General features: G+C 42.2%; 1 protein-coding gene across 1 annotated transcript in view; it reads left to right on the top strand.

Moving 5' to 3' along the window:
* Positions 1–15,329, top strand: part of Sptlc2 (serine palmitoyltransferase long chain base subunit 2) — an 86,627-nt gene that overhangs the window by 57,098 nt on the left and 14,200 nt on the right. The window contains exon 9 of the mRNA XM_052738631.1: positions 1,552–1,678. Within this exon, the coding sequence (XP_052594591.1) occupies positions 1,552–1,678 (127 nt within the window). The remainder of the gene's footprint in view (positions 1–1,551; positions 1,679–15,329) is intronic.

Here is a 15,329-nt window from a genome sequence, read left to right as displayed (position 1 = left end):
GCGTGTACTGTCACACCCAGTAGTACACCAGATTCTTGTGCATATTTTATTTTTAAAGATTTAATCCGGGCAGTGGTGGTGCATGACTTTATTCTCAGCAGTCAGGAGAAAGAAGCAGACCGATCTCTGAATTTGAGGCCTACCTGTTCTACAGATTGAGTTCCAGGATAGTCAGGGCTACACAGAGAAACTCCGTCAAAACAAAAAACAAAAAACAAAAAAAACAAAAAAAAAAAGCCAGGCGGCAGTGGAACACGCCTTTAATCCCAGAACTTGGGAGGCAGAGCCAGGCAGATCTCTGTGAGTTCGAGGCCAGCCTGGTCTACAGAGTGAGATCTAGGACAGGCACCAAAACTACACAGAGGAAGGCAGTCTCAAAAAAAAAAAAAAAAAAACCAAAAAAAAAAAAAAGATTAAAATGAGGATCTGGAGAGTTGGCTTAGCAGCTAAGAGTACCTGTTGTTCTAGGAGAGATTCTGGGTTCAGCTCCCAGCACCCACATATTGATTTCCAGCAGTTCCAGAATGGGTAGGCATCACACACACACACTTGGTACACATATACACGTGCAGGGACAAAACTGATACATAAAATACGTCTTAAAAAAATTAAAGATTTGATCTGGAGAGATGGCTCAGAGGTTAAGAGCACTGGCTGCTCTTCTAGAGGTCCTGAGTTCAATTCCCAGCAACCACATGGTGGCTCACAACCATCTGTAATGAGATCTGGTGCCCTCTTCTGGCCTGCAGTCATACATGCTGTATACATAATAAATAAATAAATCTTTAAAAAAAAAAATTAAAGATTTAAGCCGGGCGGTGGTGGCTCACGCCTTTAATCCCAGCACTTGGGAGGCAGAGGCAGGTGGATCTCTGTGAGTTCGAGGCCAGCCTGGTCTACAGAGCAAGACCCAGGAAAGGCGCAAAGCTACACAGAGAAACCCTGTCTTGAAAAACCAAAAAATTAAAGATTTAAATGCTATTAAGATACAGAAAGTGATCAAAACTGATATAAAATCAGTTAAGTTTTTTTGTTGTTGTTTTGTTTTTGTTTTTGTTTTGTTTTAAATCATCCTGAGGAGGAATATTGAGAGGGGTGGAATACTACAGATTGAACTCCGGGACCTCATACCTGCCGAATGTTTGCTCCACCACTGAGTGATACACTCTCAAGCCAGGCAAATTGTTATTTAGGAGTATAAGGATGGGCTGTGTATGTATAGGGTGAGACACAAATGGCACTTAGCAGGAAATCATTATATCGTGAAGAGCAATTCATCTTTGTATACTAATCTCTAACATTAAATGATAGGTTCTTCAAATTTAGAGTAATCCTTTAAAAATGAATTTGAAAACCAAAGCAAAGTCCAAGAGTACTGTTTTTGGCTCCTTGTTGGCCAGCTGTGAGCTTTGATGGTGTTGGTTGACCTTGAGTCTCTGCTTAGCACCCTGTTCCAGGCTTTTGAATGGAAGAGTCCAGTAGCCTAGAAGGAAGACACTTGCATAACCATGCTCAGTAACTGCCTCTGAACATCTGCCTCTGCCTCTGCAGGCGCTGATAGACTATCTTCGCACACATTCTCACAGTGCTGTGTACGCCACGTCGATGTCACCACCTGTGGTGGAGCAGATCATCACCTCCATGAAGTGCATCATGGGACAGGATGGCACCAGCCTTGGTAGGTCTTTTTTGGACAGCATTTCCTTGGCTTAGTAAAAACTTAGCAGCCAATTGTGCTCTTTTGGTTGAGGTTTTTCCTTAATGAGGAGTCCAGTGGGCCACTGTGAGGCTTTGGTTTCCATAGCCGCTTTCCAGTGATTATGATACACACACCTTGAGCCACATACTAGCCCCTCCTGTGGAATTTTGTTTGTTTATTTTTTTATTTTGAGACAAGGTTTCTCTTTGTAGCCCTGCCTGTCTTGGAGCTCTAAGTAGACCAAGCTGGCCTTGCACTCACAGCCTCTGCCTCCCAAGTGCCGGGAGTAAAGGTGTGTGCCACTGCCACTACGTCTGATTTACACATGATGAGACTTACCTTGCTGTTCACCTGTGCTTTTTAATTTAGGACATTTGCCTTCGAGGTGTTTCTTAATCACATCTTTTTATGTGGAAATGTAATTGACTACATAGTGATGTGTGTATCATCAATAGCATTGTTTCCAGAGTTAATGTCCTTGATTTAAAACCTTTTTAAAGTTTCTAATTTAATGAACAATACATAATGAAGTTCATCTTAAATCTATTTTTGTCATTGGTGGTAATGTGCTTTCAAAAGAGATGTAATTACTTAAACATATCTTAAATGAGCAACAAAAGATGTTACCTTGTTTATTAATTTGTATCACCAGAGGGCAGTGTTGTCTAGTTACTATGAAAGGAGGGTAATTTGTATTTAAAGGTCTTTTCAGGGATGGGACATTGTGACACAAATCTGTAACTCTGGCACTTGGGAAGTGGAGACAAGAAGATTAATTTTCCAAGGTCATCCTCAGGTGTGTCTCTTGAGGCCTAGCCCGTAAACAAAAACAAAGAAAATAACAACGGTTTTCTACCAGCAGTATGGCAGGAACCTAATTGAACTTGCTCTCTTGCTGCTTCTGAGGTGGTGTGGCTCGGGCAGATTTCACATCCTCAGCCGTGGGCTCTCTACTCGGTAATACATGGTACTATAGATGGGCTGCAGCCTGCGTTGGAGACAGTTAAGACTTTTCGGAAACCAAAACTGACTTTATACTTGTGCCCATCTGTTAGTCATCCTGTTATCTCTATGGAGAGACTTTTGGAAATAGTGTTGTCAGCTTCAGTTTTATGAATTTGCCTGTTCAAGAAGAAAGGTTATTAATTTTGCTCAACAGTGTCTGGGACCAGCTTAGAAGATCCCAGTGCTAGGAAGACCGAGCTGGTTGGGAACTGGGGTCATCTGTCAGCTTCTTCACTGACTGTTGGAAGGCTTGCCATACTTGCTGCGGTAACTTGAAAATTTTAAGTGAATCAAAACCTACTGTTGTTAGCCTTTCTTGCACATCATGAGAGTTGTCAGCTGGGCATTATGAGGAGGAGACTATGGCAAGCATATGAGCCATATTTCAGCCCTTCCTCAGTTGAGACTTGGCACCTGTGTGCTTAAGTTGTTTAAATGTGTTGTGCCGTATTATTATTACACTGCTCAGCATGCCTTGTGGCATGTAGAAAGGCCCATGAAGATGCAGGGGAGGGCGCCTTGGTGCAAAGGCAGCCTTTACATTCAAAGGAAATAACACACTAAGGCCTGTTGACCTAGTGCTTGCACAAGTGGGAAGAGTGTACATTGTAGAGTGCCATTCGAAATCCTTGATCAAGTATTCTCAGTTTTGTATGGTTTACAGCAGGTAGACAGTTACGTGGGTATTTAATAGTATTTAAATAATTGCAGGGTTGGGAAGTTTGGCATGAATCAGGACACAGTGTACTTCTTTTTACTCTTCTTTTTTTTTTTTTTTTTTTTTTTTTTTTTTGAGACAGGGTTTCTCTGTGTAGCTTTGCGCCTTTCCTGGAACTCGCTTTGGAGACCAGGCTGGCCTCGAACTCACAGAGATCCGCCTGGCTCTGCCTCCCGAGTGCTGGGATTAAAGGCGTGCACCACCACCGCCCGGCAATTTTTCCTATTTTCAATAATGTCATGTAGGTTCTGCTGCCTGAAATTTTACATTCTATTATACTTGTAGGAATAGACCAGATTCTAAGAATGAGGACTGTCTGTATGATTTGTGTTTTTAAATGTTACATAAATGAGTCATGTTGAGTGTGAGGTTCCCATTCGCTTATTTTCACTTTTACAGTGTTAGAGCAGCCTTCTTGTTCACTCTGCTGATGGATGTTTAGGTTATTAGCAGCAATTCTGAGGAGGCACTAGAACTGCAGAGTGATCTTTGCTTGTTTCCACGTGTGTTTGTAAGGTTAGCCTGGATACCTTGCAGTGAGGTTGGCAGACATCTTTAGAGGCTTCTAAATTCTTTCTCTAGCCAAGCATACTAGCAAATGCCAGTGATCCCAGACTTGGAAGGCTAAGGCAGGAGGATTGCTGCCAGTTCAAGGCCAACCTGAGTTACAGAATGAAGCTGTTTCAAAAACAAAACAGTTAAAAAAAAATGTTATTTCCCCAGGACTTCAGTATACTCTCCCACCACTGCTACTGTATTTAATAAAGAACCAAGAGTCTGCCATAAGTTTATAAACAGATTCTGACATTTATGTTTTTAAGCTTATGAAGATGAGTAGGCAAAAGAGGGATTAGAAATAGTAATATCAAACCTGGTGGTGGTGGTGCACCTTTAATCCCAGCACTCGGGAGGCAGAGGCAGGCGGATCTCTGTGAGTTCAAGGCCAGCCTGATCTACAAGGGGAGTTCCAGGACAGCCAAGCCTGTTGCATAGAGAAACCCTGTCTTGAAAAACCAAAAAGAAAGAAAGAGTAGTATCATGCAAATTGGTGGTGATTCACGGAGGAAATGTTCTAAAAAGATGAAGGCCTTTCCCAGACTCTACCAAGGGATGATAGGACAAGACAAAGAAAGGCTTAACGTTATGGCACTTACAACCAGAAAAGCTAGATTCAGAACAAAACCCAGTACTGCTTCCTGAGAGTGAGAATGCAGGGGCTGGGGAAGAGTCTTTTTTTTATTTAATAATATTCTATACTATTAAAGTTGCATGTTACTATGTGAATATTATTACTTTCTTAGTAGAGCTTTGAAAGAATTCATTCAGCATAATAAATTCTGCCTAAAGTGAGGTTCAGAGTGCTGCTCAGGAAAGCTGCAGCTGGCCAGGGAGGATGCACCGCCCTTCCCACTTCCCCTTACAATTACCATCATTTTTGTGAATGGAAACTGCTGCCAGTGGCTCTCTTCCAATGGCAGTATCGAGTTAGAACAGACTGGTGGGTAGAAAAAGTGAGACCTAGAGGTTCTGAAAAGTCCACCAGACATTTGGAAAGCTAGCTTGTCCTTCATACATCACTGACCATATTCTGTGGTAGATTTTAGCTCCAAGATCTTTTTATGAATCAAAATAAAATATCCAGAAAGATCAACTAAGACATTAAATTTTTTTTTCTGGAACTTCACTTAGATGTAAAATAATTCAGTGCTTTCTGTACAGTACATTGCTTGTGTAGTTGGATGCTACCAGTATGACCGAATCGTAGATAAAGTAAACTGCATACACACATTCAACAGGTAGCCTTTACAGTGGTTGCAGTAAAAAGCATTACTGTTTGCACTTAGTTTCTATAGACCCTAGGTAAATTCCTTACTGATGTAGAAGAGCCTTGGGAAGGTTGGAGTCTAGTTAAAATTAGGCTTGGCCTGTTTGAATTAATCAAGTAGAAGACTTGCTAATGCAGTGTTAAATGATCCAGGGAACTTTAGGAGTTCTAATTTAGGAGTAGACACTACCCTGTCTTTGAGAAGCATCAGTGTGATCCTGTAGAGAGCTGCATGCTACTCAGGACTGGCAGCTTTTGACCTGCCCCCAACACTGCCTTCCAAGTCCTGGAGTGTCTGCCTTCGCCTTCTCCTCTAGTGTTGTGTTTTAATGGAGGCTGGGGAGAGGAGGTAATGAGCAGGGTGCAGGGATTAGAAAAAGCGGAAAAAGCAGTGTGCATTTTCTGGTGCAGTTTCGTGCTTTCCCAGAACATTGGAGCAGTTCTTCCAGCGCTGAGCTGTGGGCCTGTGATGTAATGCCTAGAGCACTGCTGTCAAGAAACGTTTATCAGGTTCCTGCCTCCTCCGGTGGAGTTGAACAGATGTGCTCCCTGCCTTTGAAAACTGCCCTGCAGCATGGCAGGATAAGATTCCTGGAGGAACTAGTCTCAGAGTCAGAAATGTTCTCCTTTGTTTACCTTGCTCTGTTCTTAGTTCCCTCCGTCCCTCTCTCTAAACAACCTCCTTCCACACCGCATCCCCTGTGAAACCATAAGTTTCCTACAACTCAGTAAAAGTTACTTGAAGCAAACTCAGATCTAACATGCTTAATCAAACTTCAGTGAATTTTTTCCTTGTGGAACCTCTGGCAAATTAGCATAGATGAAAGAAAAAATTCCTTTTATAAATTAGTTGCTTCATTGTCTAACACAAAAGGCCTTTTAACAAATGGCTTAAGCTTTTTAAAATCAGTAAGCATTAAGACCACTTTACAGGTGGGGAAATTTGAGCTCACATTTGGGGCAAGTTCTTTCTGTATCTTGTTTCCAAGTAGGATGTGGCTTTCCTCAGTCCATCTGCTTCTACTTCTGATGATAGTCAGTGTTTTATTAAAACAGGCTGTTTTATGGCCTATTTCTAATTTTCTCATTTTGTTCAGCTAATTTTCCACAAAACACCTGAATTTCCTAGTGAATGGTAGCCTGACAAATGACAGCCACTGGAGCCTGTGGTTGCCTGTCTCTTCTCGGGGACTCAGCAAGCCCTTTCCCCACTGTGCTCAGAAGCTGCTCGGACGCTGAGGAGCTTTTGTGGGAATGTGGTCTGTGAGTGCTGCTTTCTTCCACCATCTCTTCAAAATCCGAATGCAGATACAAGTTTTTTACAGTAAGAACCTTCCTTTTGTGTCTTGTTACAGTCAGTTTGAAGCTGGCTAGTAAGATGCCCACAAGCATCAGGCTGGAAGCTAGACTTTGAACAGATGTATACTTGGCCATTAAATGGAACATTGTTCTTAGTAGAAAACCTAAGAAAGGCACTTAGGTTCCCCTGGGGTGGGAAAGGAGCCCTGAACCAGAAGCCGCTCATTTGAAGATGTGGTTGCATGCTGTGGTGAGGCTAAGCTCTTACATTTTCAAGGATTCAAGTAGATAGATTTCCTTGTTGCTATTTTAATTTTTTTTTGGTGGCTTTATTTTATAGTCAGATTTACTTTGAAGATTTTCCTCTATAATTTTTATGTCTATTTATTTGAGCTGAGACATTATTCTTTCTTCTCACCATTCTGGATTTGTGGCCTTTGTGACTTTGTTAAAGAACATATCTAACTTTGCACACCACAGCAGGATTGGCATTGCTTCTTTCCCCCCGAATTGTTTCTGTGGGTTTTGTCTAGGAGATCTGGTCACAGCAGTCCTTCAACTTTGAGTCATTGCTGCACAACCACTTAAGAAGAAGTATATGCCAGTGACAAGCTGGAGACGTCAGTTATCTCCTGACTGCTCCCCACAGAAAGGGTTGGTGGTATGTCCAGTGCTTCCTGTGGCCTTGCTAGTTCTCCAGATGTTTGAATTGTATGTTCCTGTCGTCTGCTTTCACAGTGTAATGGGATGTTAAAGAAGAAAGCCTATCCATGATGCTTTTACTTTCAAAAGTTTTCAGTTCAGGGCCTTGCACATAGTAAGCCAGCCCTCTGCCTCTGAGCTCCACCTCCTCCTCCATAATGCTTCTTTAATACAGTAAAGCAATTCTATTCAAGAGGGACTGTGTAGGTACCAAGAAGTTTTGCCCTAGGTAAGAGCAATTAATTGAGTTCAGTTCTGATTCCAACCAGGAAATGCGGGGATTGGTTGTCAAGGAGCAGGATGCAGGTCAGTGAAGAGGAAGTATCAGGGTAAGGGTGCTCCTTATTTTGGAGTCTTTGCTGAAGGCAGGCAGGGCAACAGGAGACCATGTTCAGGGGATTTTCTCTAATATGATGTACAGGATTGTCTCTCAATCAATCTGGACTCCTCAAAGACAGAGGAATCTAATATGTGACTTGGTCAGAAAAGTTTTGGAAGAGGTTGACGTCAGTGCAAGGAGAGAGTCATCAGAGGCATTCTTAACATGATAGTGCCTGACCTTGTTCATATGCAGAAAAGCTTAAAAACCAGTCCAGGAGCATCCCAGGTACCCTTCAGTGTGAGCCTGGCTTTAGCACCTTCGCTGTGGGGTTTGTTAAAAATGAGGTTTCTAAGCCAGGTGCATGCCTGTAATCGCAGGAGGATTGGAAATTCAAGGCTGGCCTGGGCTAGATGGGGCCCTGTCTTCCCCACCCTCCACAAAAAGAATTCTATGTTCTCCTCAAACCACTGATAATTATTGTCACCAGGCTCCTAGCATTTTAAAGAACACCTCAGTCAGAAAGCTAACTAGCATTTAAAAGACTTAATGCATTTTTTATTTAGCTTTTAAAGCTTGTTTATATCAGAGAGAACCAAAACTAAATCTAGTGACAAGAAAAAGACATTGGAAGGCAAGAAGGGAGATGTTTGGTGATAAAGCTAAGCTACCAGTGGTCCTCATTTTTGGAGACCTAACTGCTTAGGGCCCCTGACCCCTGGCACACTGACACCAGGGTGGGGAGTTAGAAATCAGCGATGGGAAGGAGAATTGACGCTCTAGACCCAAGTTCAGGATTGGAAATGTTGCTTGGAATTTATTTTTTTGTTTCCCCTCTCCATTTTGACTACTCAATATTTTTGTAGCTTGTTAATTCAAAATCCCAAAGTCTTTAGTAAATAACATATAAATAGCCTTGGCCAATAAATGTTTTCCTTAGTGTTCACTATTTATCAGTTTGTAAACTAACCTACTGCCCAGTTGTCTGACTCTGAAACTACCAGCTTAAAACCAAACAGGCCTTATCCAGTAATTGCCCTTATTTGCTACTCTCTGGGTCTGTGCACAGTAGAACTCCTCCTCATCCCTTTGGTTCTGTCTAAAGTATCTGTGTTCCAGCTCCATCAGAGGAGAGAAGAGTCTTTAGACAAATTAGGACTGTCTGCCCTGGACTAGGGAAGTAACTGAGTAGTAGAATGCTTGCCTAACATGCTGAAGATTCTGGGTCCAAGGGAGAGGCGAAGGGAGGAGACGGGGACTCAATCCCGAATGAGTTGGCACCCTTTAAAATTTGGTTCTTTATTTTTTCAAAGGCTCTTGGCCTCTTTCCTTCCTTTTGTTCAGGGTCCTGTGTTACGGACTGCATTAGCCACCGTTCTGCTAAACTTCTGATTATATTGAATCAGCAGCGCTAAGCCCCGGCCCCTGCTGCTTGTTGTACATCCTGTGGCAGTCCTCAGGAAATCCTATTTTTTGGCATTGAAACGAATGAAAGGATTAAGCCACTACCAGGGAGGGGGTGATAAACTCTGCGTGTGCGAGGAATTTACTGGCCTGTGTTAGCTCAAGCTGCTCTCGTTCTTATACGGAGATAGAAAGCCAAGGGGCTGCTTTGGAATGGGCTCTGAGGGCATGGAAAGGCAGGTCTGGCTGCTTTGATGTCCTTCAGTCTGGCAGTGGCCCTGGCTGGGCACTTTGATGCTTGGTCGCCAGTCTAGCAAAAGAGAGGCTCAGAGTTGATGAACCTGGTTCCCACTCCTTTACTTCATCCAGCAGTAGCAAAACTGCTCACTCTTGTTTCCTGGAAGCCTTTGCAAATATCCCCTTTACAAGATGCTTCACCGAGGCATACATTATCTTAGTTATTAGAAGCCTGTTGAAGGTGCATTTATTTCCTTTCCTTTGGGGCTCTTAAGTGGCTAACAAAGATTTTTTTTTTCTGGTGCCATTTATAGGAATTTAAGGGGAATATGTTAAGAGTTTATCTTGCGTTTTAGTTCACGTTCTTTGCGTTTTGTCTTTCATAGAGTTTTGACATAAGGTTTTCCGTCTTTCACTGAGTTAGTTAGAAAACCAGCAGAACAGATTTCAGTTACCAATACAGTTTGGTTTTTAAAGCCTCGTTCATTTTCCCCTTACATGTTCCATCCTCACCTACCCCTCCTCAGTCCAGGTGCAGCTTTCCGATACCTTTAGATGTGATGATCTGGATTTCAGTCTTGGTCTGCATCCTGAGGCCCAGAGAGTCCTGTGCTCACTGTGTGCTCTCCAGCTCTCACCCGTCCTCTTTGTGCAGCGGCCTGTGTGACAGTGTGCAGTCTGCTGACCCTGACGCTTCCTCTCCGTCCATAGCTAATATCATGTAAATGGGAAAATTATGGGATAGAAGTTCCTTAGAGTTCAGTCTTTATGTATTTCTGGAGGCATGGAAGTGAACTTCAGCCTAATAATAAAATTCATAAGATGGGCAGCAATTATACTAACATGCATCAGCTGCTTGCCATCACTACAGAAAAGATTTCAGTGGGTTTTAAAAGTAACATGTTCCCTTCAGAGTTCCCTATCAATACCTCATCAATGATAAGGTCTCTTCCTTGAATGTCTAAAGAACTGGGGTGTTTGTTTGTTTGTTTTTTGACACAGGATCTCTACACAGTCCCTGCTATCCTGGAACTAGCTCTATAGACTAGGCTGGCCCCGAACTCACAGAGATCTGCCTGCTTCTGCCTCTAGAGTGCTAGGTTTAAAGGCATGTGCCACCATGCGTGGCTTAAAGAGCTGTTTTTTGCTTGTTTTGTTGTGGTTGATCAAGGATGAAAGGAGCATTTGGCTCATTTTATATTTGATATGGACAGAGTATTTTTTTATGGGGTTTGGGGAGGTGATTTTTTTTAAAGATGAAATCTTGCTGTGTATCCTAGGCTCACTTTGAATTTAACTATGTATGTGTATGCCTCAACCTCCTGAATTCTAGGATTACAGGTCTGTTGTACATGCCCAGTGGAACAGGGTTTTCTTATCCCTTCTTTGTAATCAAAAACCATTTAGATGAGTTTTAAGATTTGGTACTGTTTCTGATAAGTGTTTGATTTTCAAATGGGTATGATGGGACTTGGGGCCATTTGTCAGGGAAAGCAGAAAGGGGGTGATAGAAAACAAGGTGTTTGCCAACAAGTGTGACAATGTGAGTCAATCCATAAGACCCACATGGTGGAAAGAGAAGCAATTCTCACTGGCAAACAGCTCTTTAAAAACTTGTAAAACAACTAACAAGGAACAGTAATGGATTACTATATCTCTATTTATACAATAATGGGAATGAACTCAAGACATAATAATACATACTAAAAATTGTTTTACTATTCAAAGGGAATCAACATTGTAACAAACCAGGACCTCTACAGGATAATGCCAGAGGTCCTGTGCGCATGTAATGCAGGAACAGTACTAAAAACTTCTTTCAGCATAATGACAAGTTTAAAGCCCCATGGCTATGATAGCTTATCCTTATATGTAGTTTTAAGTACTATTGCTGCATGAGTGTGAACATATAAAGAACATGTCAAAATCAGAGCTTAAATCAGAACATAAGAAACCACCTTCATGTTTGCACAGATGAACACAAATTCCACACCAATAAGGGCTTTATTACTTTGTTAGTCTTTTACTGTCATTAATTTAAAAAGTTACAATTCATTTTCTGTGCTGCTGTGTTGAACCCAGAGCCTTGTTCATCCTGTGTAACACTCAGTATACAAGCTAGCCCCTAGAATCCTGGCTAATACAAACACAAGGTGTGTGATAGAAAGCATATATAGACAGCACAAAGTGTACCAGTGTGCACATCAAAATAGTGAATGATCCCAATGTCCAACATCTAAATTAAGGTAAGAAATTCTCCCAACAAAAATGTCTTTGTAGCCCAGGCTAGTCTTAAACTCATGGCAATCCTCCTGCCTCTGTCTCCCAAGTGCTAGGATTATAGTCATGAGATACCATGATATGCTGACTTCAGGTTTATTTATTGTGTGTACTTGTGTGTGTAAAAGGTAGACTATGCGTGCACATGTGGACATGCGGCTGTGTACTTTTGTGTATGAGGAGGCCAGAAGTCTTGTCTGCTGTCTTCCTCCATTGTTTTCATCCTCTTGCTGCTGCTGTTCTTGTTAATTGTTGTGTGTTTCCATGGGGGTGCATGTGCAGAAAGCCTAGGAGGCTCTGGTGTCCTTGTACCTGCTGGCCTCAACCTTATGTCACAACAGGTCTTGGAGGTGACAAGTATTTGCTCCTGGACTTTGGTGTTTCACAGCAGCAGCACTTGACTGATTTGGGTCTTTTTTCCAATTCAGCTTCAAGGAGGTATTTAGCCTTGTTGTGAAGGTAAGCCTGTGCTGGCAGCTTTGTTCTGTTTTATTAGGGGATCTAGAACGGTTTCTGGCACACAGTGAGTACTGGAATTTATGGTTGTTGTTTAATAACATTATTTTTTATGTGCATTCATGTGTGCCATGGTACCCATGTGGAGGTTAGAGGCCCACTTTTGAGAGTAAGTTCTCTTCTACTATGTGGGTTCTGTCATAGAACTCAGGTCATCAGGCCTGGTGGGAAGCACATTTATGTGCTGAGCCATCTCACTAGCCTCAGGATGGTTTGCAAATGTTTTGCTTCCCTGCCACACAGCATCTTCTCTATGTTCTGAGTGTTCATGGTGAGATTCTTAACTCTTAGTTGATGACCTTAAAGTCAGATTCTCAATAGGTAGCCTAGGCTGGCTTGGAACTCACTGTCCTTGTCCCTCAGTCTCCTGAATGTTGACATTACATGTTTTCACCACCATTTCTGGCTTGAGCACTTTTTCTGTAGTTGATGTTCTTTAATTTGACACATTTCATTATATGGAGTAAGTAGTCTGAAGTAGAACATAAATGCAAATGTTTATGTGTAAAAGAGTTAACAAATAGTGGGAGTCAAAACTCAGTTGGTTTTCTCTAAGTGCTAGGAAAAGCTCAGAGACTGGATATTTGTTACTTTTGGTATCTGAATGTTCGATTGCCTGGCCTTGTTATCTTCCTTTGAAAAGATATTTTTGGAAACTGATTTCCTGAGGAAGTGAAGTCAGAATCTCAGCGATGCTCGCTGTTAGAGCATACACTTGCACATGGAAAGAATGTCCTGTTTACCTGCCCTTTGTTTAATAAGTTCAGGACCCTCTGCCTGGGTGTCCCTGCTCAGCTTTACCATTTTAAAACAGCAGTTAAATAGTCGAATTCTGGTATTCCTGAGAAATTATTATATTGCCCGTATTACCATATTTGATATTTAGATTTCAGAGTCCAGTCATCCTAGAGAGCATTTTCTTCTCCTACAAAAACTATTTCAGGAGAACTTTTGTTATTCTTAGATTTTATGTTCATCCAGAGTTTTGTTTTAAGCTTTTAAATACCCAGCCAACCTTTTCATTGAACATAAAAGCCTTTTCCGTGCCTTAGTAGTGTAGAGAGGCGTCATTGAACTTTCTTTGCTGAACATTTTGTGTTCTACTGCACCCACATCTTTTCAGCCAGACTGTCCCATCAGTCTCCTAAAGGCAGTCAGGCGTTTGTATTAAGTCACTGATTCTTTATGCTAGCCTTCCTTCAGCTTCTCTCTCTGGCAGAATTTGCAGAAGAAACATGTAGTAGTAAAAAATACCTGGGGAAGCTGTCACGGGAATGGAAGCAGACGGACAGACAGAAAATAAATGCTTTTTATAGATAGTATCATCTGATCTGTGTATCACTCATAGAATTGTTTAGAAAGAGACAAGGGAAAGAAAGGAAGGGCTGGTCCCTTTATGTTTTCACTTCCTGTCTCAGGACAAGAGCTTTGAGTCTCAGGTGCTGTTTTCACAACACTTCCCCTGTCTTACAAATTCTTGGAACCCCCAGTGCCAAAAACTTGAGTTGTTCCCGCCTGCAGGTTCTGCCTTAAGCAACAAAGGCCTGAGTGCCAAGTCCGCCCCGTAACACTCAGAGGCCGGCCTCTGCTTTGTTGAGGTGTGTTTTGTTTGTTTGCAATTTATGAAAGAATGATTGCTAAATAATAGTTGGCTGTGATTAAGATTATGAATAGAGAAATCGGAGTATTAGCCTCAATTCCAGCTTCAGGTGACAGACCGAGTATTTGGCTGTTATTCATTTTATTACAGCAGTGACATTCATGAGGTAAAATGCACAGATTTCAGGTGTGCTATCCATGAGTAAATGTCATGTAATTACCATCCTTACATCATTCCTCCTTTCTGTTTTGTGTTTTTTGTTTTTTCTTTTTCTTTTCTGAGACAGGGTTTCTCTGTGAAGATCAGTCTGGCCGTGAATTCAGAGATTTGTCTGCCTCTGCCTCCCAAGTGCTGGGAGGTGTGTACCACTACATCCGGCCCAGAAATCTTACTTTTGAAGCCACAGACTCAAACACATGTCCTTGGTTATGGTATAAGTTACATAAAAAAAACTAAACTAAAAATTTGTGCTGTTTCAGCAGGTGACCCCGAGTATGCCTGTTAAAGCAGAATTAGGAACCAAGTTACTTTGACAGCCTCAACTTTATACATAGGTCTCTTGGAAAGTGTATAGCTGTCTGTTGTAGGCAATGTCTGTTCAGGAGAGCCTAGAAGTTTCCATGAGTGCTGAAATAGACCTTCCTTATGACTGCAGATGACACAGTGACAAGCCCGAGAAACCAGAGTACGACTGTTTATCAAAATTCTTTTTTTAAGTGAGTAAAATACAGTTGACACAGCTTCAAGATCTCGGGGCCTGGGAGATATCTGAGTGGGTAAAAAAGCTAGCCTGCGAGACTGACTAAAAAGGCCAGTACCAGCATTCCTGGATTCCTAGGATTACTCTGAAGCTCAAGGCTCAGCACAGTAGCAGAAACAAAAGACACCTTGCCTCATGAAGATGGAAGGCCAAAAATTGACTCCAGAAAGTTGTCCTCCGACTTACACTAAGGCATGTGTGCGCACGCACACATACACACACACACCTTTGACACTGGTTACTAAAGATAGTCTTCTGGGGCCAGGATTGTAGTTCAGTATTAGAAAGAGAGCTGTTTAGCTTATGTGAGGTCCTAGGACTGAATCTCTAGCTTCAATCCCAGCACTGGAAAAAACAAAACCACAGAAGGCATTGTGCCATCTTTCCATTTTGGTTGGGTCAACATACTAACTTTTCTTATCTCTGTGTAAGTGTCAGGAATTGTTGGGGCTACTGCCTTCTGAGGGATTCTCTCAGCCTCTGGTAGTTTCTTCTCATGCATGTGCAGATCTGCTCTTGCCAAAGATCAATAGAACCCTAAATCAGGTCCCCAAAGTATACTCTTTATACCTCCTTCCACTCCTACGTACTGCCCAACAAAGTCCTAGCCACTTTGGCCTCTCCAATTCTGATTTCAGCTGTGACAAGACTGGGTCCACCTTCTCTGTGTAGCAGCCTGAACTTACCTCCAGGCAGCATGAAGCACCTGAAGGCTCACCCTGCTTCCCATCTCTTAAGCACACTTCCAACTCTTCTATTGCCCCGTGTCTGAAACAATTATGTTCTGTACTTTGTCCAGCTTTCCACAGTTCATAGTAGGAAATAAATCTTGTCCCAGTATGAGGCAACACTGGAAGAGGAAGTCTCCTCTAACGTGGAGGAAGAGGCTGGAGATGTTGGTGATCGGTTGGTTGAATGCTTGCTTTGCAGTCACAGAGCCCTTGTTGGATCCTCAGCACTGCACT

The sequence above is a fragment of the Peromyscus californicus genome, unplaced genomic scaffold (assembly GCF_007827085.1).
Source record: "Peromyscus californicus insignis strain IS unplaced genomic scaffold, ASM782708v3 Scaffold_15__1_contigs__length_86483966, whole genome shotgun sequence".
Classification (NCBI taxonomy): domain Eukaryota; kingdom Metazoa; phylum Chordata; class Mammalia; order Rodentia; family Cricetidae; genus Peromyscus; species Peromyscus californicus.
This window is presented reverse-complemented; position numbering and strand designations above follow the sequence as displayed.